We start from the raw sequence: 27,132 nt of genomic DNA, 5'->3' as shown, positions 1-27,132 counted from the left end.
ATCGAAGGGCACGTCCATTTCTAGTGGAAGAAAAGTCATTTCAGGGACCAAGCTGAAGCAACCTCAATTGAGGTTGATTCCATTTTGAGCATAGGTATCTACACCTAAGCCCAGGTAGGCCCAGTAGAATAGTCTGGAAGGAGATTTGAAAGCAATGAGAAAGATGATTGGTGCTTTGTAAGGATTGACGTCACCAGGGACATTTGATAATGTGAGAGGCCTGGTACCTGGTGGCTGATTGCAACATGCTGGATACAGCACCAGAACGATGGGGAAATGAATGTATATGATAAAGGACACCTCGTTCACACAGCTGGGCCAAGGCCATTAGTTTGTTTGACTAAATGATTCAAGAGCGAAGGACAGGGATACTCAAGTGTTGTAACAGGGCCAAGATCCATCCAACTCCTTATGATTCTCCGCCCCCCCGCCCCGTTTTTAAACCCCAGTTCTTATATAAAACTTTTTAATGGCACGACCATCTATTTTACTTAAATAATAATAATAAAAAAAGTTGAATGTTTCTCTCACACCAATTTAAGAGGGAAACGAGAGTTTAAATTAACTCCAAATGGTAAAAAGTTAATACAGCTCCAGCTGCCTGCAGGTTCCTTCAGTTCAGATCATTTGGTTCAAGAGCTACTCCCGCTGCTTTGTGATCTCGTCCACCATTTGGAATGTGCTGAGCTCCTGAGCAACAGTTTAAAGCACAGAATGAGAATCACTTGACTTACAGCCTCTCTGATGAGCAGGCGAATCCACTGTTGTTGTTAGGTGCGGTCAAGTTGCTTGCAACTCATAGCTACCCTATGTACAAGAGCCCTAAAGGCTGCGCTATATGCTGGTAAAACAAACCAGATATTACAAGTTAGGAAATAATAATTCTCTATTTGGAGTCAGGAAGAAAAAAAAATAAAAATCACCAGATACACTTAGAATCTTTCACACAGTCCCATAAAGCTTGGGGAAGGTTTTCTGGGTGTTATTATAAGTTTTTCCTCTTATGCTAGTAGAATCTAATTTTCATTGCCTCCAGTTCTGATTTCCATTGTCTCAAATAGGGATGAAATCACAGTGAAACAAATTTTGGCCAATTCATGTGGACAATGTCTTTTGAGTTTTTTGTGAGGAAAAGGTAAGAGGTGTGAATAGGTAACATAAACAACATGAGGGGAAGGGTGTGTTAGACTTCAGTGTGTTGAAAGGAATTTTAACTACCGAAATATCTTAACCTCTGCCATTATAGTGATCCTCCATTGAGTTTCTGAGGTTGTATGTTTTTACAGGCGCAGGCTGCCCATCCTCCACCCTCAGAGCTGCTGTTGGATTCAAACTGCTGATCTTTTTGACTTAAAATATCACAGTGGTGGTATTGTTGTAAGGTGCTATGTTTATGTTATGTATTACGTTGTTATGTGGAACCAGCTCATAGCAAAACCTCTAGAGGGATTTTGTTTTTATTATTTGCCATCAAGTCAGAACTGACCTATAGGTGACCCTCCAGTGGGTTTTCGGAGGTTATAAATCACATGAGAGGAGACTGTCCATCCTTTTCTGGAAGAGTAGCCAGTGAATTAGATTTGCACGCCTTTGGGATTGCAGTATAGCTTCTTACCTTTAAGCCACCAGCACTCCAGAGGGATTTTAGAGACTATAAATCACACAGAAGGAGATTGCTACTTTTTCTCCCAGGGAGCAGTTGGTGGTTTTGAACTGTTGTCTGCCTTTGAGTTGGCAACACAACTCTATATCCACCAGGTCACTAGAGCTTCTTACATATCATATTGTTGCTGTTTTTGTGTACTGTCAAGTGGGGACTGACCTAAAAAGACCCTCCAGTGTGTTTTCAGCAGCAGTTAATTGCATGGGAAGAGATTGCCCACCCTTCTCTCATGGAACAGCTGGTGGACTTGAACTTTGTGCCTTTGGGATTGCTTTGCAGCTTCTTGCCACTAGGCCACCAGACCTTCCTAAGCCACATATTAGGGGATCCTAGTTGGGCATGGAAACCTACCCTTGAGTACATTCTTTAACAATCAGCTGCAGAGTTTTCTGGAAAGCAAAACTTTCTTACAGGGCTTTAAAACCAGTTCATTAGAGTTCCAGTCACTGCTAAAAATTTGCATTGGTAAGACTCATCCAAGGGTCTTGTTAAAATGTAGCTTCTGATTTAGTGTGTCTGGGGTGGAAATGCAAATTCTCAACAGGAGGTGAAATTAGAATGAATGGTTGGAAGCTCTGACTTCTTAGTTGTGCAGTTAGATTTCTTCACTGCTTTCAGGTCCTGTCTTCAGATTTCATGGACAACAGCTGATTCACAATGTCCTTTTTGACAGAGTTTGGTGGAAAAGTAGGAACATGCTAAATCAAGAACTGCATCAAATACATATGAATTCCCTGCTCTCAAAACTATGCTAATAATAATAATAAAATAAATACTGCCCTTTGGCTATAACCGTCACACTTAACACAACTTTCAGTTGGAAAGAAAAATGGTTCAATGGGATAAAATGAGGTTGAATGGAAGTAGCAAGTGCCCTGGCCGTTGCGATGAAGGGAAATTGTATAGGAAAGTAGATGAATGGTCTTCAGACTCCCTAGTGACAAGAAATGCTGGGTAAGCAAATTGCCACTTGACTTCTGTTACACATTCAACTGGTTTTTAAAAAGAAAGCTCATGCATTATGTTTTATAAAATTAATCATCATTGGACCTTGCCAATCATTACGCTGTCTTTTCACCCGGATCCTTCCTTAACCCCTTCCCAAACACCTACCAAACTGTGCAAGCCTGCGGTTTTGCCCCAATCCATCCTCACCCCTCCACTCTTACTCCTTACCCCTTGGGTTCCCATACATGTTTCACTAGTTATCTTTCAACTTTTACAATAATGATCTTATGAAATATTTGATTAATTTTCTAAAACATAAGCATGAGAATGACTGCATGAAACACAATATGAATAGTGTGAAACAACGTATATGAACTTTGTAAGCAAACCATATAAAAGAAATTAAAAAAAAATAAAAAAATAAAGCTCTAAGATAAGTCCATTCCAAGGCAAATTTGATTCTTAGGTATATACATAAGAACCCCCTGGGGATCCACTTAAACTGTAGGTTCTGATTCAGTATATCAGCGGTGGAGTTGCAAGTTCCAGGTGGGAAGGGGTAAATGAGAATGAATCACTTCAAAGCCCTGATTAACAGACACTTAGACAAAATTTTTTCATCAGACTTACCTCATTGATTGTGAGAATCAGTCAGTATATAAAAACACCAGCATGCTTTCTTCTCACACTTGGACTCCAGACTTGGTTGACAATCATAACCAGAAGTCTGCTTGATTTTTCCCTGTCCTTTAATGGTTTCTATGTCCCTTTTCTCCCTCCACAGGTGGAAAATAAAATCCCACGTTACAGTTATGCTTTGGGAAAGCTGAAATAACATATACAGCAACTGAACAGTTATAAGGGGAAAGCACATCATGAATTTAATTCCATTTCCAGATGTAAAATGTCATAAAGAATTTTTTTCCATACTTGGCAAAATAACAGGAATTTTCAAGACCATTTTCATTTAGTTTGGTGCATGCATGTTCATAAGTAGGTATCAGAGACTTCAACACTGAGTGTGTTATAAATGCTATGGGGTGTTACTTTACTGAGATTAAACTTCCAAAGGCCCCACAGTCAGCTCTAAGGCCTATGACCCTCACTGAAATGGAGGGGAACTGTGTCTGACTAATGGTAGAGTTTGGTGTGTTTTCAGAGCAAGCACCCTTGATCTATATGGGAAGGTTTCTAACCAATGTAATTATTCTCTAGTGAATACAGACACTGTAACTGTCGTCTGCTTCAAAGCAGATTATTTAGTCATTCCTCGTATTTTTCACTTTGACTTCTTTCTTTTTTTTTTACCCTCCTTGTGTGAGACATACGTTTTTTGTAGGAACACCTGGGTATTAGCTGAGAAAGGGTAGCTGGAAGTCAGGTTCAAGTTGACCATTCCTCTGCCTTTCATAAGCAAATCACACAGAGAACTGATAATAGGAAGAGTTGGTAAGAACAAAAGTGTGATCTTCGAAAAATCCAGAGATCCTTCAGATTGAGGCATAAAAGTAACCCAAGGGTGAGAATAAGACAGCTCTGTAAAATAGACTTTGTGTCACATGATACCATTCTTACTTATACTTACTTATAAAGAAACTGTTCCTCTGTTGAAAATTAGTTGTGCAGGCAGATTAACAGATGTGTCCACCTAGAAAGTAACTCCCACAGTGGTCTTTTATGAGCAGGAAAGAGCTCTTTACAACTCAGCCCCTGCTTTGTATAAATTATTAGAATAAGGGATGTGGGAAAACTTTAGGGTAATGAGAAAAATACATATAATTTGAGAAAGCCAATTGGTTTTTTGGTGCCAGATTGCTAACATATTTGTAGATTTTGTTCTTAAAATATTGCTCAAATTTTCAAGAGAAGATACAAACTTCTTGTTCGTGCTTCTATTTCTGTGTAATCATCTAAAACTACTCTATAATTAAATGATTCAAAATGGAACCTACCACTGTCATTTCCCATTTGGACTATGTTTATTGATTTGGCCTCACCAAAAATTAGAGGTCACATCAAAGCAAAATGAGGGAAGGCAAAAATTGAGAAGCACTTTCATTTAAAATGCAAGTAATTTCAACTAATCCCCACTTCTCTTTCTTGAAACATAGGCTTAGAGAAAGTGCATCATAAACAATATTCACATGAATGAAATTGTTGGTTATTTTGTGCTGAATTAAAAGATTTAATTTGAAGAGAACTAGCATCTACATGGCTTAGTGTTTAGATCTGTTGTCTTTTATTTTTGAGCTTTGAACTAAAATACAGATACACCAACCGTGAGAAAGAAATGAAAGCTGTCACCAGTGTCAGCAGCACAAACTGGGTGTCCATTCCATATAAATTATGGACATCTGTATTCCTAATTGGCATCTTTTAGGAACTGTGCCAATAGAATGGCAATGCCAAGAGAGTCTGACAGCTTTGGAAAGGAACAGGTATCAGGATTAGGTGTCATGTTTTAGTCAAAAGAAGTCCTTTTGTATAGAATACTCTCTCAGATTTTCCTACAGTAATGGTGATTTCAGTACCTCCAAGTGGCACCTTTTAGAAATACTAATTTTGCCAGTTTTAAAACAGTTTATGGTCTTGTGAAACCAAGTGGCATTGATGGTTATGCGATCAGAAGATCATTGGCAAAGATGCATACAAATAGTTAACAAGGTAATGGTAAGAAATGTTGACCTTGATTTGTTTAGCTAAGATGTAAAGATTTTTGAAGGTCAAAGGTGTCCTTGTGTAGTGTTTTGGAGTCTAACTGTGTCTGACCCTCTAACATTAAGCTGCTGTGGCCTGCAGTTTTGAAGAGTGAAGCAAACCAGGGGGAGAGAGAGAAGGGGGAGAGAACAGGAAATGGAGTGAGGTGTTTCAGGAAGTTGTCAGGAGTTGACTGATTGATTCCAGATGGAAAGGGTCAGCCTTCGTGACCCAGGAAATACTCACTAGGGGAAAGAAGTTGGCTTGTGGAAGGGGAAGGCCTGGGAGTGAGACGATGTTGGAATGCACATTCCACTTCCTTTAGTCTTAAAACATTCAAAAATTTTAAACTTCTCTGAATAGAATAATATCAGTGTTGTCATCATTCATCAGAAAACAGTGAAGGAAGTTAAATTCGAAGCTTTGAATGTACCAAATGTATCTTCACCTCCATAATACAGCTCATTTTTCCTCAAGTTGAGCAAATTTATCTTAAGAGTCAGTAGGTAATTGTGTGTCTCAGTATAGAAGAGAAACAACCAAATCTATCAAATTTGATGTTGTGGAATTTGATAATTAAACTCTATACATTTTGCACATTTGTTTAATTGGCGGGCTGTTCTAGGTGCCTCATAGTTTAAGATATTTGAAAATTTAAAACTGAGACTTGACGTGTGAGTGTGTGTGTGTCTGTGTGTGTGTATACATACAATGAAACTAAGACTTGTCATACACATACAAACACATACACACACATTTGGACATAATTTAAAATCTTGTCATAAATTTTGCAGACACTGAAATAATTCAGGTTAATTCCTTTGCTGTCATGAGAGGCCAGTGCTAGCCAGCAAGAGATTAAAATTTATTTCCATTGTTAATAGAAAATAATGAAGTGTATCTGAACCATCAGGGTATGTCATTCGGGAAATGTTAACTTTGGAACTAAGTCTCACTTGACCCAAATGGACAATGATGACATCAACTGGCTCTGGAAAACTCCATATTTTGTGACTGGAATGCATGAGGAACAGTACTATACAATATGACAAGAACCTTGTGGAATGAATTAAAGTCGTCCTAAAGAGAACACCTTTCACATCCACATAATCGTCAAACAGGGCAAGAGTTCTGTGTGTGCTTAGTTCAGCTCGTTCACAATTAAAGTGTGAAACACCCTCTTGATTTTTCTCCAGAGATGACAGACATGTCATTGAAAATATATTCACCTAATTTCCCTTGTGCGAGTGTTCTGTGTTCATCTTTCTTCTCCCTATGTGTGAGCGTGTATAGAGGAAGGCTTTCTATTTGTAAGTTCATCTCAGCTGTGTGATTATGAGTCGTAGCATCAGTTTTGCGTAGGATACAGTTTTGCGCTGTGCTGAAATCTGTCTGCTAAGAACCCGTGTCTTCATGAGCTTGTGGAGAGAGATGAATGCTTATTGTCTTACGGGCACCAGAAATGTTAGTACCTTTTTGGAAGTACTTTTCCTAATTACTAACATTCTAACATGTAAACCAGGAAAATAGACCCAGAGCAACCAGTTGCACTTCTTAATTATGACTGATTATACTGATAATTACTTTCTGCATGACAATCTGTTGTTGTTGTTAAAATGCTGTTGAGTTGGGTACAACCTATGTGACCCCTGTCCAATCCTGTGCCATTTTCATCATCTATGACATACCTTTTTGCCCATTGCTGCAGTCACGGTGTCAATCCATTTTACTGAAAATCTTCCTCTCTTTTGCCGACACTCTACCTTTCCAAACATGATGTCTCTTTCCAAGGGAAGTCATAGGGAGACGAGACAAAGGACCATTCTTCTCTGTCTGTAGTGCATTCACAGTGAGGATCTGAAGCGTAGAAGAAACAGATAGCAAACATGCAGTATATTGCCTTGTCAACACTGAATTTCTGTCACGATACCCAATATGTAATCAGTGATCAGTAGATATCTGTTGAGATGTTATGTTTGACACATCCTTAGGTCCTTGTGAAATGTCACATGCACTTACCACCATGTCCTCGGTGCCTTGGGCATGTGGACAGGTAAGATATTTTGTAGATTTATGTATCTTAATTTTTGCCCCAAATGTATTAAAGTTGAAATATGCCATCTAAAAATCTATATAAAGTGAAAAGTAAGAAAGGGTACATCTATACTAGAGCTTGCCTAGGGAGCAACACAGGATAACTTTCTAGGGGATAGACATTTTCTCTATAGTCAGCGTGCTGTGGACTACATAGGTGTAACCATTTTTCACATGTATGCAGCTAAGCTTTGTGTATTTCAATGTATGAAAATTTTACCTAAAAAACCCCAAAACTCCTTTGATAGCTATTGCCACTATCATAGTTGAGGGGATGAAGAGGGAAGTGGTGGTACATAGGAAATGAGAATGGCAATATTTTTACTTTTGCTGAAGCTAGATGATGGGTAGCTGAGAATTCATTTTGTTTTAAAATGTTCATTATAAATAGTTTTTAAATTGCCATCTAATGAATTTCTTGCCTCTTAGGAGATATGGCTGAGCCAAAATCTTTTTCTCCTTCATTTAATAAGTAAGGCAGGGAAAACAGAGAACTAACAAGTAGTATTTCAGAAAATTTAATTTGGAGGTAGGCAGGAGGAGCCAATTTTAAACACTGTTCCTCATTAGGTACCTATCAAAGTCTTTCTCCAAAAAGACTATACATATGCATGAATATGCATATAATGGTTTAATTTCTCAAAAATAAATTACCAAGCACAGCTAGCTGACTTGAGCTGAAAGTAGCTGTATCTCTTGCATGGTCATCTTCCTGGATTAAGGAAGTCATGGCACTGCTCAAGTCCAATTTCTCTTCATACACCTTTCCTGGCTGTTCTGGCCTTTGCAGATCTCCACTTCTTTGACCTTCTCACATACATTCCGTCTGCATCGCATATAACAGAACTGCGAGTGTAGATTGTATATCCCCATTATGTGATAGTCATACTTTCCAACTTGAAAATAAGATCGTTGAGGGTACGGATCATGTTTTGTATGTCTTTTGTAACTAACTCTAAGAGTCTCCTTAATAGATTCTCACCCAGAACTCAGAATACAGAAGAGACTCAATGAGAAATGCAATCCATCTTATTGATTGGTTAAACAGGGCAGGAGTGAGACAAGAATGTGAGAACTCATGATAGATGGATAAAAGATTGGTTTGTCAACAACTTCATCTAACTTGGATCTATAATCAACACCCTTCCTACCTACCTACCTACCTACCTACCTACCTACCTACCTACCTTTTGAAATCAAAAGGCGTGTGGCATTGGCAAAATCTGCTGCCAAGGACCCCTCCAAAAACCTAAGTGCAAGGATGTCTGTTTAAAGCCTAAGGCACACCTGATCCAAATCATGGTCTTTTTAGTCACTTGATATGCATTTAAAAGTTGGGTATTGAATAGGGATGACAAATGAAGAATCAGTGTGTTCAAATTGTGGTGTTGCAGATTACTGAATAGCCCGTGGTCTGCCAGAAGAACAAACAAATCTGTCTTGAAGAAAGTACAGCAAGGGTTCTTAGAGTCAAGGAAGGTAAAACTTTGTCTCACACGCTTTGGGCATGTTGTTATCAGGGATCAGCCTGTGAATAAAGTCATCATGCTTGGAAGTCATCATGGTGCATGGTCAATGAAAGACAGGAAGACCCTCAGCGATGTGGATTGACACAGTGATTACACCAATGAGTTCAGGTATCGCAAGGATGATGAGGACGGCACAGGATAGGGCAAACTTCTGTTCCATAGGGTCACTATGAGCTGTGGTCAACTCAGTGACATCTAATAACAATGGAGTCTGCACTAAATCTTTTATCTGTATTGTCTAATCCTCATAAAAGCTCTTTGATAATAGTGGTGGTTGTTTATGTTTTACAAACATAGATTTATCTTTGGAAATGTTAAGTAATTTGTCCAAAGTTATATGTAAAGACTTAATATTCTTGGAAATTGAACCCAGGTCTATTAATCTTCAAATCCATGCTCTTCTCTTATTCTATACTCATGTCTTCCCTTTCCTCAAATTAGAAATAAATGTCCTACATTTTGACACTGAATTCTCACAACTGTATATTCTCACTAATAGTCCATGCACCTACTGCATGCCAGTGGATGGGCACACTTCATACAAGTGATCAGCCAGAATCTCGAAACTCAGCAGCCCAGCCTTAGGCTAGTACATATCAGAAGGGCAAAAACTGACTTCTGAGCTCAGAAAAGGAATCTCCCAACGGAAATATAGAGCTTAGTGTCCCGACTATCACAGTTCACTCCTTCCTAGTGGTTACTAGAGTGTGAGGATCACTGGGAACGATTGGCCATTCCCTCTGAGAGCGGACAAGTTTTCTGAAATCTACAGGCAGATGGCCAGGATCCCCACTTCATAACATTGGCATCATATGTAAATAGGATGCATGACAATATATGGCAAAAGGGCGGCTTCTTTCTCCAAAAAGTTCTGCCATAATTACAGGAGAACAACCTATTGAGATGCTGAAAACATGGTACAGTGCTAAGTTCTGTTCTATTTTCGCATTCATTGCTGGGAAGTTTGGCAGAAAAAGAGTCCTGTTGCATTTATTGCTCCAAGTGAAGTTAACTCCACTGCTCCACTCCCCTGTTCTTGAAATACGCAGGTTGTGTTGTCAACAACTGTGAACGTGGATGGGCATGTGTTGGCTGTTTCTGACAACATGTTTGTTCATAACAATTCCAAGCATGGGCGGAGAGCAAGAAGACTTGATCCTTCAGAAGGTATGGCTGTCGAGGTGAATGTAGTAGACGGATGAAGTTCTCCACACATTTCCCTAATTGAATTCGAAATTTATGCCTGTGAGGAGTAGTGGAGAAAGCACACATCATCACAAGGGTTTGTGGGTTTTAAAATTCTAGGTGCTGACTCGAGCCTGCACTGATGTAACCCCTACACCTTGCCCAGCCCATGCTCAGGTCCCCGTGCTCCGCTGCCTCTTCCATTCAGTTCTGTTTTTCTTTTTGCTAGACACGTATTTCAGGCAAATGTAGGCCCATGACATCTGAGTTAAACAGGAACGTTACAGTGCCAGACGTGTATGAATAAGTGTCAGATGTGCCCTTAAACAAATTGTGAGCAAAACAAAACAATGTGCAGAATGAAACTGACACTAATTGATTTTTGTTTGCTTGGACAAGAAGAAATCAGGTCTGCTCTGGATAGTTTTCCAAGTGCATTAAAGTAATTAGAAATACTGGTAACTGTTAAACTTCAAGTTGTCCAAAAATTAAAATATATCAATTAAGACAACTGACAAAACTAAGTGAATTCCACCTTAGTTCTTTTCCTTGTTTCCACAATCTCTAACTCATTGGGATAAGAAGACATTAAAATATAGACCAAATGGCTAAACTAGTCAGCTAGTTGTTTTGCTACATACTGTCCAATGGCTCCCATTCTACCCACCCTAGCCTTTAAAATATCCCTTATATCATTTTAAATAAGAATTAACGAACTGAAAGAAAATGATTGAATCAGTAAAGAATTTGGAGTGGTGTTAATTCTCCTACAGTGGGCACTGAAAGGAGAGAAGAAAATCCCAGGGTTCAGAGCTAGGAGCCCATCCAGTTTCCTCCTTGACTGATTGGATGTGATTGACTGGCTGTTCAAAGGAGGCTCATGTTTTTGGAGCCCTGCCAAAGTTCTCCTCCACCTTTGACCCTGTCAACTTTGGAAATGGAGTGATGGATTGACTTTAGTTATGGCCTGAAAACCATATTGGGTTCCTGTTGGGCTGTAAAGTCCAGAGGCCTTGAACATATGGAAGAAGGAGTGAAAAATCCTTGCTACAAAGTTAATAAAGCGATTAGAAATTGTGTCTTGATAGAACTGGAGGAGGAAAAAAAAAACACCCTTAAACTCTGATAGGTTTTGTTTTCTCCTAACACATTAGCAAGTCTTGCAAACCTTAGCATCTTGCAGTTTGGGGCAGAGGAGGTGGGGAGAGAAAAGGGATTTACACATTTCCAATGTGATCAGCTTACAAAAATATGGGAAAAACAACAGAGTTTTAAAAACACTCTTTGCACAATTAGCTAAGTGTTTCACTTTTTCATATATAATGGCCAACTCATTAGGTTTTAATGGCCTGGTGAAAACCAACAACCAATTAGGGAAGGTTGGCAAGTCAACAAAGCACAGCTTGAGCTTTTTGGAATGACAAACAGCCCTCCAGAGCAGCCCATCCTAGAAACTCCACATTCAATCACGGAAGGCCAGCCTTGACTCTTTTCTTTCCTGTCTTCTTAGCTACACCCTGCATCAAAGCCATTAGCCCAAGTGAAGGCTGGACCACTGGAGGAGCCATGGTCATCATCATTGGGGACAACTTCTTTGATGGTCTCCAGGTGGTGTTTGGGACCATGCTCGTATGGAGCGAGGTAGGTAAAGGTACCTTGACTGGCTCATTTCCTTGGCCAAAAGATTGTTTATGCTGGGGAAAATAGTAATTCCCAGAGCACCAGCAGCATTTCTGAGTACTACCAAAGAAGCAAGGATAAAAGACATATAAATAATAATTGATTGTGGGGACAGAGATCTCAGAAAGAGAAATATACATTGCAAGATTATTTATAATGGTGAAAAATTACAAATAAGCTAAATATTGAGCAAATAGGAGAGTGGCTAGATAAGTAATGGGATATTTTAAAAGGAGCTTCGAAAAGTTTCTAATGATACAGGAAAAGTGAAAATGTTTGTACTAAAATGTTCAGTGGGAAAACAAAAGAATTTAGACAATTATGTTTGTGGATGTAGTATCTAATCATATATGTGTTCACAGAAAAATACTGAAAACATACCCCAACTATTAATAACTGGTTGTTCTTGAGTTAATATTATTTCTTCCATTTTCCTGTAATTTCCAAGTTTTCTGCATTGGATATGTTTTCCTTTCATAATCAGGAAAAAATAACAAAAAGTTCATGCATGGTACTAAGTTGGGTTTTCAAATTGCATAATTATTACAGAGTTCATAAGCAGTGAAAGAATTTGGTGGAGGGAGAGACGACAGCGAGGTGGAGAAACAGGAGGAGGAAGTGACTTGAACTGGACGAAGGGGAAGGACCTGGATCAGGAAGAAGAAAAAAGGGTGGAGAGGAAAGTCCAGAGTCAGAGGGAGAAAGTGGGAAACTAGGAAGGCTGTGGAGAGAGCACTTGGGTGGGCCTGGAGAGGCAGACGGCCCGGAGAGAGCCCAGTGTCCTCCGATGACCCGTGTAACAAGTGTTTCCCATCCTGATCTGTTCATCCCTCAGCTAATCACCCCTCATGCCATCCGAGTGCAGACTCCTCCTCGGCACATTCCTGGAGTGGTGGAAGTGACATTGTCTTACAAATCCAAACAGTTCTGCAAAGGAGCCCCTGGGAGGTTCATTTACACAGGTAGGTGAGAGCGAGATTTCTGGGAAGACTGGATTCTGGGGCACCATTGCCCTGGTTCTTTCCTTTATTTTATAATTATTTGTAATCATTCTAATTTTGCTGTGTCTTTCTAATAGTATTGAAAGGGTGACATGGGTGTCAAAACAACAATGGGGGTTAGAAATATAGGCTCAGTTCTGAATTTGTCTTTTACTTAAGTCATTTCTTTTTTTTTTTTTTTACTTCTGTGAAGCAGCCACTTTTTTTTTTTGTGACATACATCAAAACTTTATTACTCTATTATATATGTAATGAGCCCTGGTGGCATAGTAGGGTAAGTGTTGGGCTTCTTTTTTTTTTTTATTAAATTTTATTAGTTTTAATGAACATTTACAGAGATTTTGGGTTTTCATTCATTCATTGTTGCACTGTTTTCTCCACCCTCATCCCCAGTTCGTTCTTCTTCCCCCCCCCATGTCTGTTTTAATTGTCCAATTGCCACAGTGCTTGTCAAAGCCAGTTCTGATTAATCTCCTTTGTCAGTGTGTCCCTTGCCATTCCCTATCACTCCTTCCTGAGAGAGACCCCTGATTCATAAGGAAAAGGGGATGGCATATTCTCTTAGCTACTTCCTGCTGAAAAGGGACGCTGTGGGTTTCAGGGTGAATGTCTTCTCTCACTACTCCAAAGGGCCCCCTTAGCAGTAGGAAACACATAGACTATTATGGAGATTGATTTTGGAATTTAGCTGCACTGTTATCAATTGTGCCTAGCTGTACATGTTCATATCCTTGAAGATGTATCATGGAAGTGTTGCAGCCTAGAAGATACAAATTTAACAAGTTAAAAGTGCATGAGTCAAAAATTGAAAAGCAATAATATTCTGAGTAGAGGTTCTAATAGTGGCACAAATCAGGTTACAGAGGTAAGGTGGTTCCATTGCCATCCTTACTCTAACTTAATTCTTTTTTTTAATTTAAATTTGTTATTAATTTCAGTGAAAATTTACAGAGGCTTTGGATTTCCATTCATTCATTGTTGTAGATTTGTCCCCTCCCAAGGCTCCTCCCCACCAGACATTACCCTCTTGGAAAAGTAAAAGAAAAGATTCTTTCATTATTTTACAAACCCTCCCCCAGGTCCACTCCACCATGTAGCCATCGCTCTAGACTCCTGTCATGACCAAAATACTGAATCACATATCTCTTTTAAACAGTTTTCTCTATTTAGGTCATTTCTGCATGGTCTTGCAGTCCTTTGTCCAAACAGTCAGATAAAGCAGTTAGACAATGTTTTTAGATATACCTCAACTTTCTTGAAAATGATGAGATAGATAGATAGATAGATAGATAGATAGATAGATAGACAGATAGACAGATAGATAGCTATTAAAAGACAACTTGCATTGGGAAAGTCTGCTGTCAGAGACCTCTCCAAAGTACTGAAGAGGAACAATGTCAGTCTGGAAACTAAGCTGTGCAATTACTTGCTATGTATCAGAAAGCTGGACAATGACTAGGGATGATAGAAGGAGAATTGAAGCCTTTGAGATGTTCTGGAGAAGAGTATTGAATATACCATGGACTGCTAGGAGAGCAAACAGGTTCATGCTAGAGAGGGTGAGACAAGGCTGCTCCTTGGAGGCAAGGATTCTCAAGTTTTGTCTTACATACTTTGGGCATGTTGCAAGGAGGGACCAGTCCTTGGAGAGGGATGTCATGCTTGGGAGGGTAGAGGGAGAGAGGAAGGCCCTCTATGAGATGGATTGATTCAGTGACTTGGGTAATGGGGGTGGATATGTCAGAGACAATAAGATTGACACAGGATAGAGCAGGGTTTAGGGCTGTTGTATGTAGGGTTGCTATGTGTCACAGATGACTTGACGGCACATAACAACAAGATAGATGATAGATGATAGATAGATAGATATCTTGTACCAATTACACTGCAGAAAGACTCCCATTATTTAAAATTTTTAGGAAAAATAGAGCTTTTGTGGCCTAATGGTAAAAAGCTGTGCTGCAATTCCAAAGGCATGTGGTTCAAATCCACCAGCTGCACCAAAGGAGTAGAATAGGCAGTCTCTTCCCATGTGATTTACTGCCTCTGAAAACTCACTGGAGGGTCAGCTGTGGGTCTGTTCTGAAACAACAGCACATACACCTACAAAAGAGATAAATCTATTGCACTGATATCTATTAAATACCTATTTGCACCTTCTAATTTTTCTAGGTGGAAGGTACTGATAATATAGAAAACACTCTGTATTTGGATGTTTAGTAACTTTTGGAGAAGGCAAAAGAATATTTGACAGGACAGCTGGAGAAATAGTAAATTCAAGATGTTTGCTATTTACAATGACTGGAATAAACATTTCAGGAAGGAAGTTTAGTGATGGCTAAAATAGTGGGATGGAGTTTCAAGCAGATAGAAATTGAAGAACAATTTTAAAGGTGGTTTGATACGGATGGGTAAAGAGAACAGAGAAAAATTGTGTAGCTACTGAGAGTTACATGTGGAAATGCATGGAGAGTGAAATGAGCACTTACACAGAGATGTGAATGGGGCTGGTCCACAGTAATGCCACATGTATTTAGGAAGATCTTAGATTAGAGCATAGACTGGATCAGCTACAAAGGGGAGGGAAGGAATTTATAAAACCTACTACCTTGTATGGTCATTTGAACATGGTTTGGAAAGAAATAATAATTAAATCCCCTAAAATATTAATGGTCCTTGTACAAATGAGTTGTCTTAAGAAAAACAAACTCTGGTTATATGAACATTAGCAAGGAGGAGGGCCACCAAAGACAGGGAGATAAGAGCAGAGAGAAAGACATAAACTAAGTGAAAAAAGCAAACATATTATGCATTTTAATAATATTTATTTCTAGTTAGTCTTGTGTGTTGTTTAGACCCAAACTTCTATTCTCAATAAATGTAAGTGTCTAGTTAGATATCCTTTTGGAGTAGATTGAAGAGGATACTTTTAAAGTGGGTTTAATGTAAAATTTTGTTTTGAATGTTCTTTCCTGGAGTGAGTCCATCTGGTAGGGGGGTTTTTTTGTGGTTTTGAAGAAGAGTCTATTGTAATGGCAATAAGCTTTGACTCCTCAAGCTCCCAACAGGGATAGTTTGTTCAATCATTTGTTCACTTACTCATTCGAACTCTTGTTTAAAACATGCCGACCATGAGCTAGCCTAGCTGTACATTTTCGAATATAGAGGCAGACAAGTATAAACCTTCCTTTTCATGTAGCTTAAATTCATAAAGAAGGTAAGTGATATAATTTCAAATAGAAATCCGTTAAGGGGCAGAGGCTAAGGGAGTCCCCGCACCACATGGCCAGGGAAGGTCTCTCTGAGGAAGGATGTGGAGCAGAGGCCTGCCTCACCTGAAGAGGCCAGTCATAGAAATACGCATCCTCCTCTTCTCCTTTGATGTCTGACCTCTTCTGTTCTTCCCTTTCTCAATTCCATCCACATTGACTTTTCTCCTGTCATTGGAACATCTTAGGACTATTTTCCTATGTTATTCATGGATGTTTGCTAGAACTGTGACTGACAATCAATGAATCTGTAAGAAGAATGTTCTAGGCGGAAAGACCTTGAGATGTCAATGAACTTGGTGTCATTATAGAAGAGGAAAACTGTCAGTGTGGGTGGGATGGTGTAAGTGAGGAGGAGATGAGGTAGAAAAAGCAGGCAGCGGCACTGAGGACATTGAGAAGGGAGCTATCCACACACAGGCAGGAGCAAAAGACAGGGACTGAATGCGATCACCATGGAAGACTATGTGCCCAGAGGAAAGGAGAAATAGGGACAGTGCCTTGAAAGCACCAACATGTAAGGCTTAAGAAATTGAAAAGGATCTTGTGAAGGAAAAGGCAAAGGAGTGCTCATGGGATAGGAAGAAATCAGGAGAGTAAGCTTTTCCTGAAGACATGAGAAAAGTAGACTTCACTCTTGTCGCTGTTACATTCTGTCTAGTTAGAACTGAATCATAGCTGACCCTCCAGGGTTCAGCTGGCCCCCAGATCTTCAGAGGCACTAAATCACATGGGAGGAGATTGTCCATTTTCCCCCCCATGGAGCACCTGGTGGATTAGAACTGCATCATTCAGACTGACAGCTCACCTCCTTCACAGTAGGTCACCAGAGCTCCCTGGGACTTCACTCTCGGACACATTTTATATATAGGTTTCCAGCAGTTCTAGTTTCTCAAAGACATATCATCTAGATGGATCTGGTCTGTGAGAAGATAGGTAGATATAATAATGACTAGAAGCAATGCTCACCTCTGTATGGAAGTAAAGAATGAGTTCGTACGCGGCGTGGCTGTGGACGGGGTGGGGGGGGGGAAGCCAGATGTTAGGTACACCTGCAGGTGTGTGCACATGTGGAGGTGTCCTCTGACAGCAGAGTCTCTTCAACCTTGGCTGCACTTTAAATCACCAACGCCTACGTGGGATCCCAGACCAATTAAATCTGACTCTCTGAAGGTAGGGCCCAGGCCTTGGTGTAATCTCTATGTTAACTGAACAAGCATGTACAAGAAATTATGCTCAAGGCAAAAAAATCAATAAATCATTATGCCTCTAGCAGCTTAGAGTTCTAGAAGGAGATACAGAGTTCCTAGATTACAAAAATTAGGTTAAGTCCCAAAATAGATGTAAAACCAAAGAATGCAAAGACTGCCTAACTTTGAGGAATCAGCAAAGACTATATGGATGAGGTCACAAGTGAGATACATGATAAAAACAAAGTAAGAATTTTCCACACCGGATAGAGGAAGCTATGGGCCACAATTTCTGTAAACACAGTAGCTAACAAAATAGGAATTCATGTAACCATGAAAAGATGTTATGTCGCATACAAAATTAAGAAATTTCATGAATAAGAGACTTTGGAGAGCTTCTCGTCAAATTTCCTCTTTCGATGATGAGAAAACTGAGACCCTGGGGAAGTGACTTGCTCACAGTGATTTCCATACTCCAAATGTTGTTGTTAGGCATTGCCCAGTCAGTTCTGACCCATGACAGACCCTGTGTACCGCAGAGCACTGGTCAGTCCTGTGCTGGGCTCACAGCTGTCGCTATGTTTGAGACCTTGAAGCAGCCAGTGTCAGTCCAGCTCCTGGAGAGTTTTCCTCCTTCGTGCTGATCTTCTATCAACCATGCTATCCTTTCCCAGAGACAAAGTCCTCTTGATAACATGTCCAAAGAATGTGACACAAAGCCTTAACATCCTAACTTGTTTTTTTTTTTAAATTTTTTTATTTTTAATTTCAATGAAAATTTAGAGAGACTTAGGATTTTCATTCATTCATTGTTGCACTTTTCTCCCCGCCCACTCCCCGCCCCCAGTACACTCCCCTCTTTGAAAAGTAAAAGAAAAATTCTTTCATTGTTTTACTTCTAAGGAGCCTTCTATTGTATTTCTTCCAAGACAAATTGGTTCATTTTTCTGTCAGTCCATGGTATTTTCAGTATCTACACCAACACTGTAATTCAAGTGCATCACAACACTGTAATTCAAGTGCATCAATTCTTTGGGCTTCCTTATTCATTACCTGGCTTTCCTGTGCATATGAAGTGATTGAAAATACTACAACTTAGGTCAGGCTACCTTAGCGCTCAGAATGAAATCTTTCCTTTTATACACTTTCAAGAAAACTTACAGCACATTTACTCAATACCATTCATTCTTTAATTTGACTGCTGCTTCTGTGGGCACTGGTGGTGAATCCTGACAGTCACCAAGTAAAATGAAATCCTTGATGACTTCAGTCTTCTTTGGGTTTGTCATTATCTTGCTTATTGGTCCTGTTGTGAGGATTTTTGTTTGCTTTGAGATACAACTTTCAAAATGCCTGAAAAATAAACAACATGCTTTCAGGAGCTGGTGCAAAAAATCAAGCCTTGGCCCACATTTGTATGTAAAATACACGGGCTGTAAATTAAAACATGTAATAAAAAAGTGTTTCTATTTATATTTTTGTTATTTTTACCATAAAAATGATGTTTGCTAAGAATTCAATATATCAGAAATACTGAATTGTGAAGGATGTTATGGCTATATATTAGGGGATTCTTTTCTAAAACTGAGATAACAGTGAAGGCTAAGAGCAATGCAGACCGAAGAAACAGTATGTGCAATAAAGCTGAAGTGGGTGGAGAGAGCTTGAGATGTATTTAATGGTCATTATGAATCAGGCAGAAAGAGTGAGTTAAAGAGAGGCTTGGGTATAAGCTGAAAGGAGAGCAGGAACCAAGTTATATCAAGATCCGCTTTTCTGTACTTCACTCCAAGTGTCAGAGACTTTTTAAAAGATCTCTGTGGTTGTAATATAGGGAATGAAGCAGGGGAGAATAGATGCTGGGAGGTCAGTTCAAGGCCAGTGTGGTGGTCTAAGCAAGAAATGATGGCAGCTGAGACTGGAGTGCTGGTGGTGGGGACAGGCAGAAGTGGATGAAATTTAGGAGGTAGCATTGATGGGACTTGATGATTGATTGGATGGGGTGAAGGTTGGGGAGGGGAGGGAAGGGGATGACTCTCAGGTTTCAGGTTTGAAAAATTGGGTGGGTATAGTTTCGAAAGCGATTTTTAAAGGTATAAAGTGCTGAGGGAGTTCAGAGGAAGGACAAAATACTTCCAGCTGGTGGAGAGGTGGGAAGATTTAATATTGTAAAGATGTCAATTAATGAATAAATTTAACACAGTGCCAATCAAAATACCAACAAAATGTTTGTGGGGGAAACTTTACAGAAGTATGCCTGAAAAAATAAAGGTGCTAAAATATAACCTCTGGCTTTGAAAAACGAGAGGACTTTGCCCTGTCAGACATTGAAACCTTTTTAGGTTTAATTATTCAGTTATTAAAATAATACAGAACTTTGAAGGAATATGTCGCATACAGAAATGTTTTGCAACAGAAGAGTAAACCATTTTTGCCTGTATTAAGTATCTAAGTAGGTTGCTAAGTATTAGTTTAGATGAGGGATCTTCTTACACAGGTCAACACAGAAATCAGTGGAATGCTTAACAGATGGTATTGATGCAACTAGTTACTAATTTAAGAAATGTTACATTTGAATTTCATACCATAAACTGAAATATATTCTAATTAAGCAAATTTCATTAAAAATATTCCCAAAGATGATGGTTCTTAACCTTGATCACAGAAAGAGAATATCCTAAGCAAAATGTTTGATTACATGAAAAGAAAATTTTGGATATCAAGGTACTAAGCTTTAGATCAAAAGGAAAAAGACAAATTGGGGATGCATTTGTTATATACAATTTTATGATCATAATATTAATTTTTGTTCAGAAAAAAATTTTTTTCTACTTGTTAGCCACTATGTTATGTGTAGGGTTAAAGAAGTGAGTGTCTGATCTTTTACAAATTAAAAAGAAAAAGACAAATACCTAAATAGAAAGCTAGCAAGAAACATCACGAGAATTAAGCAATTAACATATAAAACATTCCAAGCATGATAACAATTGTATGAATGAAAATGAAGGTAACAAACGGATAACGGGGCTGTTTTTTTCCTATATAAAGTTGACAAAAACTTGTTAAATGAATGAAAATACTTAAGTTGACAACATTAGACAGAAATGGAGACTTTCCAACACACTGCTGTGTGAGTGTAAATGGTTACAGGGAGGCATCTTGATGGGCTTAGCCTGAAAAATGTATGTGCCCTTTGACCCAGCCATTCTACATTTAGGAAGGCATATGTAGGGGAAAACTGGATTGGCCTGAAGTCTGTACATTGGAGCATTGTTTACAATATAAAAAAGTGAAAAGACTTTTAATATTTCATTTTTAAACCTTATATAAATAATGGAACATCTTTACACTGGAACACTTTTTAGACATTATTAATATAATTATTGATATAGGTGAGAAAAAAATTAGCTAATATAAGTAAAAAAAACCCAAACTTTAAAGACATTATTCACAGTGAACTTCAATGCTTTATAGTTATTATTTAAAAGAATAATTGTGCAAAAAGCTCAACTAAAGTATGGAAGAATGCATCCATAAGTATTAACTATGATGGTTTCTGAGTGTTGATATTATGATTTTACTTTTTTCTTATTTATAGCTAATATTTTTCTAACATAATTAAGTAATTTTTATAAAATTAAAATAAGAAAATGTTATAAAAATTAATGTCACACATGTTTAAAACACCAAAACAGCACATATTAGTAAACTCAAGTTTTCAAGTAAAAGGAAAGTATTTCCAGCTAGAAAGTCAGTGATGCTTCCTTAAGAAGACTACCTGTGCGAAGAAACTTGGGAGACAAGGCTGAGAAGGACAGACATTTGATAGTATATCCTTTCACAGTCAGAAAATGGAATAAAAATGCAAATGCCGTCCGGAGTGGTTTGAGGACAGTTACTGAGGGAAGAATATGGCAGTTGCCCCACCACCCCCAAGCTTGATCACTTCCTGAGAAACTTAATAACACCGGAGCTGGTCACATCAAAGACCAGACCAGACAGTGCATCCTGATAAGAGTCTGAGCTTGAGAAAACAAACAAACAAAAACCCCCCTTCTAAAACCTAACTAAATTAACACGCCTAATTTCGGAGAAGTACTATCTTAGTCTTCCCTAGGACCCCTATAAAAAGGAAACCCCCCAAACTGCCCACATGCCATTTGGATCCTGTCTGCATGCCATGTGTCTGGGTCACTTGGCGTCCCTCTCAGACTGCACAATAAAGGTCTGTTCGTTTCTTGGGACCAATTCCTTTCTTTATTTCTCTCCCTCGTGCCCTTGCGCTCTTTATTTTATATCTAACAGTTACTCTCTAAATACCACCACCCCACCTTCCACTTTGAGATTATTGGGCCATATTCAACACAAATGGAAATAATCTGACTCCATTTGTGGTGAGTTTCTGACCACAAATAGATTGGTGGTCTCTCATCTTTTCCCACTGAATGGGCAGCCACCAGCATGATAAACTAATTTACTAGCTGAAAATCTCAGGGAGTCCCTAGGTGGTGTGAATGGTTAATGAGCTTGGCAGCTAACCAAGAGAAAGAATTGGCAATCTACCTTTGAAAAGTCAGCCATTGAAAACCCTTATGAAGCATAGTTTTAACTCTGACACACATGGGGTGGCTATGAGTGGGACATGATGGGACTGTTGTTGAAGTTCTTCTGATGGGACTTCTCTACTTCACAGCAGAAGTCTTAACTCCTTCTAACTGGAGAAGTGTGACGTTTTCCCCAAAGAGAAGACAGCCAAATGGCTGTTTAGGGCTGTTGACCCATATTCTGAGAATGTAGAGTCCATTTCTCCAATACCTCAGCCCCTTCCCCACTGCATAGCTGTACTCCAAGACTGCACTCAGTCTGAACAGAGGCTGAGCTCAGCTAGCTCAAATAATGCTGATTTCATAAGAAAAGGAAAATTTTAAACCTAGGAAGAAAGAGTGTTAGTGGTGGCAAAGTAAACACTCTGAGCAGGATGAGAATCTAAGACTCACTGGATTTGAGCCAGAATGCTTATTCTTGTTGTTTGTTGTTAAATGCCGTTGAGTTGCAGGTGACTCATGGTGACCCTGTGAAGGAGAGTCCGCGGACGCTTGGGAGCCTTTCATCCTCTCTCCAGGTTCATAGGGTTTCCGGAGGCAAGCTATTACGGAAGTAGATGCCACTCCTCCTTCCAAGCTTGTTTTAATTGGGGAACTCCACCCCACTCTTTGTCCGCATTGGGTAACCAGCCATTAACGCATTTGACACACCAGTGCCACAGTATCAGCCTCACAGCAACCACAAGCGACCGCGGGACGGCAACTTGTACACCAGGGCTATACGACCTAGAGGAATGTCTGAACAAAAAACAATTTATTATTCTTATTCTTATGCCAGCTTTATCATTTGTTAGTTTTGACCTTTCATTAAAGTCACTTAACCTTTCTGAGGGAAGCTCTCACGGTGCTATAGGGAGTTGCACAGCTAAGGTAAAGGGCGTGCCTTACTGGCATTTCGGATCCACCCAAGTTTTCTCAGGAGAAAGATGGGCAGTTTCCTTCCATGTGATTCACAACCTTGGAAATCCAAGGGGTCACCTGTGCACTGGTTCCAACTCGCCAGGAAGGCGTGTGGGGATTTTTTTTAGTTAACCTATCTGAGTCTTATCGAGGGGAAGACCCTCTATGAGGTGGATTGATTCGGTGACTGAGATAATCGGGATGGGTGTGTCAGAGGCAGTGCGATTGGCACAGAATAGAGCAGGGTTTAGGGCTGTTGTACATAGGGTCACTATGAGTCGCAAACAACTCGATGGCACATAACAACAACAACATCTGAGTCTTAACTTTATTCATTTGTAAAACTCTGGTGCTAATTATGCTGTTACTTACAGGTGTCTCCTTAATTTGATTAGTTATGAGACACATGCTTGGTCTCATTCCAGACACACAGAAATAAAGTTTTTCTGGGTGAATGGGGTGTCTGAGAATCTGTATTTTCAACAAATAAAGGAGTTTGGGGAAAACCTGAGTCCCACTCATGAGGCTGTTGTAGAGACTCTGGCTTTTAAAGTACTTCATACTTTTTGTAGGAAGGTTGTTAGGTTATTGGGCCAGTAAGAAGCACTTACTTTTAAGGGGAACCTTTCTAGAAGGAGATGCAAAAATCAGGAGACACAAAAGGGAGGCTCCTTCAAGCCTGCCTTCCTTCAGTTTGTGCCTTACCATGCAAAACTAATGGACTGTGGTCCAACTATCAACAATTCTAGTATCCAAAAGGCAATATGATTAGATTTAAACTTACCTGGTCTAATGAGCCAAAATAGAGTCATCAACTCCCCTAAGTTACTGCTGCCAAGTGCAGCACAAACAACATCAGGGCTCTGAAAAACAACATGTTGTCTTCACACGTGTGACTTCACAGGTCTATTTTTCTCCAACCCTGGCTTGCTGAAGTGAAGCTTGCGGCTGCAGAATTTTAGAGATCTGCAATGAGAATTTAGCTGGGGGAGGGTGGGAAGGAGTCCCATTTCCTCTATCTGATTTGGAACCCAGGGAGATTATGTCAGTTTGGGCTTAAAGGGTGGGAGGATCCTTTCTCTGCTCCCAGATCAGAGTTTTCCACAGAGAACTAAGAGTGCACAAGAAAGAGTTCTATTGCTTTGCAATCCCAGAGGTATGTGGTTTGAATCCACCAGATGCTCTGCTGGAGAAGGAGGAGCAATCTCTGCCTATACCAGTCAGATCCAATTTGACGGTACACACACATATAATAATAATTTTTTTAAAAAAAACAAAACAAACAGAATCCTAGTAGGTGCACCGAATGGGACCATGGCTCTCAGCTTTGCAGGTATTTATTTCTTTGCTATATTGACGTCAAGTGGCAGCAGAGAATACCTAGACAGAGACTGTCCAGAGAATGGCATTTGGGCCTTTGTGCATAATTATAAAATCTGCACCACCCACAGAAAAGGAGAGAAACGCCATCAGGAAAATCTCCCAGGTTCTGAGCACTGCTGACTGCGGCTGACTCAGAAGACCCACGCAGGATGTATAAGCAGACAACAGATCATTATGGATGTGAGGATAGATGAGTGTCGTGTTTTCAGTGTTGTCTCTATGGGTCTTTGCACAATCTGTGCAAGATTCTCCTTCTAACAACAACAACAACAACAAAAGTCTCCCTTCTAACAAGAAAAATGATAATAATTCAGTCATCATATGTATCATGAGCTTTAAGTGCATGAAGGGAAGTTCTGTTAGTCTTTCAACTCTATAGGTGAGAGTTTTGCTGCTACGAGAAATAAAGTTATATAAGTTATGGTCTAAGGACCCAGAAGCCAAGGTCATGTAGCTAGTAAGCAACAGAGCTAGAACCCAGTTGTCTTATGCCAAAGTCCTGCATCTCACCACCATCCTGTACTGCTTCTCTATCCTATCCAGCTTATAGTATTGTGATGTGAAGAAACACATAAAGGTCATGCATCTGGCCTCACCTGGTAGTTTATTTGGCAAATGCCCATTGCTTTGTCTCTCACACGGTAAGGAGGAAGTGCCTGGGGGGTTGGATTGATCAACAAGCATGGAGTGGGAGCTCAGAGGAGCCTTTCTTAGTGTTTCACATCGCAAAATGAGGTGATCCCTTATTATCTCTGCGTGATGTTGTACTCTTAGAAAGTATTAAGTGTTTTCAGTGACTAAGGAGGGGTAAAAAATACCTTCTTTATGAGCACTGACATTAAACACACTGTGTCCACTACATCAAGTGGATTATGATAGAAACCCTGGAGGACATAGAGTAGAACTGCCTCACGAAGTTTCCAACGTTGTAAATCTTTATGGAGACAGATTCGAAACACTGTTCTTTAGATAGTGTCCCAGGGCTTAGTCCCCTGTGCCATCAGACTTCCTGGTATGTCCATCCCGATTTGTAGGCAGATTACTGAGCCCTTTCTCACCTCAATTTATTAATCCCCCAGAACGGGGATAATATTTGTTTTAATGGAAAGATGATATTGTGTACATTTGCAAAACAAATATATAAATGTAAGCAAAATGAAGACATGCTGGACTACTGAAACACTGCAAACAACAAAATTAATTTTCATGAAACTTCACGAGAACACGTTTAACAAGTGTGTTTGATTAAATACTGTACATTATCAGGGAGAAAGTGCTCATCAACAGGATAATGGCTAAGAACAAGCAGCACCCGGGAAGCCTAGATTTTCACAGCCCCCCACATCATGTCCCCAGGAGTCTCTCTCACAGCCTGGACTTGGAGGGTGGGGGTTCCTGCGTGAGCCGTCCTTTCAGAAAGCAGCACTGCACAGATGTGCACGCTGGATCTCAAATGTTAATGGCTCATCCACTTTGCATTTCTTGCCTTTTTTTCTTACAGCATTATCCCAGGAGTGGGGGGGAGAATCCCATTTAAGAAATGAATCTGATTTTTAGTTAAAAATACCCAATTCAAACATCAAAAACTGGCCTGAGTACAATTGTGCCTCGCTTAGACTGGAAACAGGTTGAACCAATGGCTCTCCTGGTATTCTGCAGCTTTTCGGAAGTTACCTCAGCCCCCACCTCTTGTGAAATGTGGATACATCCTTCAGCTGGGTCCAAGGAATGATGTCTCCGTTGGAAGCCCCAGAATAGGGGCTGTTCTTTCACTAGAGACATCCCAGCCCCTTAATGGCCTGGTGCTCTCGGCTATAATATTCTAAATACACATTACAGAGAACATGAGCATATTCATAACTACTCCATTGTGGCATTTAGATTTACCCTTGAAATTTATCTTTAATTTTTACAGTTGTCTCCTTAACCATGTATATTACTCTCTTCTTCAAACAATCTGTCTTGCTGCTGCAGTTTTTCTGGAAACCAAAGCATAATTAAATATTAAATTAATATTTCATTTAAAATTAAATATCAGAGGCTTCTGCTTAATCTTTCACTCATGCACTTCTGGTTCTCAGCTCGTATTTTCACTCCTGTGTCCACAAAAGCAGGTATAATTTTCTAATCATATGTTCCTATATTATCTTTGTTCCTTTTTTCCTTAATGAGTGACACAGAACTTTTGTCACACTGTAACAAATGGATGTGGAGTGAGATTTCAGTGTATTACAGCAAAAAATGAAAGCCAGTTTAGTTCAACAGCATATGACGTTAAGCCCTTTCCTTCTCCCTTCATCGGAGAATTTCGCTACACCAAATGAATTAATGGCCTTAGAATCATAAATTGCAAGAGCTTTGCGTAGAGTTTTTGTTGTTATTATGTACTGTCTACTTGGGACTGACAAATGATCCTACAGTGGGTTTTCAGAGGCTGTAAATCGCATGGGAAGAGGTTGCCCGTGTATCTCCTGCACAGCAGCTGGTATATTTGAACCACTTGCCTTTGGGTTGGAAGCACAACTTCTTACCCACTAGGCTACCAGAGCTCTCTTACCATTTTTCAAATTAAAACTTTTCTCAGAAGAAGAACCCCAAGTCCTGCCTGACCCACTGCCTAAATGAAGATGATATACTTAGGGTCAGAATCAAAGGCAAGCCCTTAGCCAGGGTCCAGATTTCTCTCTGCTTTATCATCCAGTCCAATTAAAACCTTGAACTTGGAAGAACTGGAATGTGAATTTAACATAGCCTTTGAATGCTGGGTGTGTGGCTCGCAGAGCAGAAGTTGCCCATCTAGGTGAAAAAATTGGGAGTGGAAGTGAAGGGCAGCTTTGAGGTGGGAAAGAGCAGAAGAGAGAGTCCTTGTGTCCTGGTGATAAAAAGAGAGCAAAATTACAGCACAAAGGAGACAGACTTTGTGGGAAGCAACAGAGAAAAGCAGAGCAGTATGAAGATAATAGACCTTGCAAGGAACAAAGAGTACGGA

At 39.7% G+C, this 27,132-nt stretch overlaps 1 protein-coding gene across 3 annotated transcripts in view; it reads left to right on the top strand.

Moving 5' to 3' along the window:
* The window catches only part of EBF2 (early B-cell factor 2), a 252,890-nt gene that overhangs the window by 194,154 nt on the left and 31,604 nt on the right, over positions 1–27,132 (top strand). For 2 of the 3 annotated variants that reach the window (XM_006884848.1, XM_006884850.1), the window contains exons 8-10: positions 9,981–10,098; positions 11,627–11,757; positions 12,632–12,758. In XM_006884848.1, the coding sequence (XP_006884910.1) occupies positions 9,981–10,098; positions 11,627–11,757; positions 12,632–12,758 (376 nt within the window). Of the gene's footprint in view, positions 1–9,980; positions 10,099–10,392; positions 10,397–11,591; positions 11,758–12,631; positions 12,759–27,132 lie in introns of all 3 variants that reach the window. The other variant, XM_006884849.1, reaches the window with a different exon arrangement.

The sequence above is a fragment of the Elephantulus edwardii genome, unplaced genomic scaffold, assembly GCF_000299155.1.
Source record: "Elephantulus edwardii isolate Elephantulus edwardi_28Jun2011 unplaced genomic scaffold, EleEdw1.0 scaffold00038, whole genome shotgun sequence".
Lineage (NCBI taxonomy): Eukaryota > Metazoa > Chordata > Mammalia > Macroscelidea > Macroscelididae > Elephantulus > Elephantulus edwardii.
Note: the sequence above shows the minus strand (reverse complement) of the source record. Positions and strands in the feature narration are given on the sequence as shown.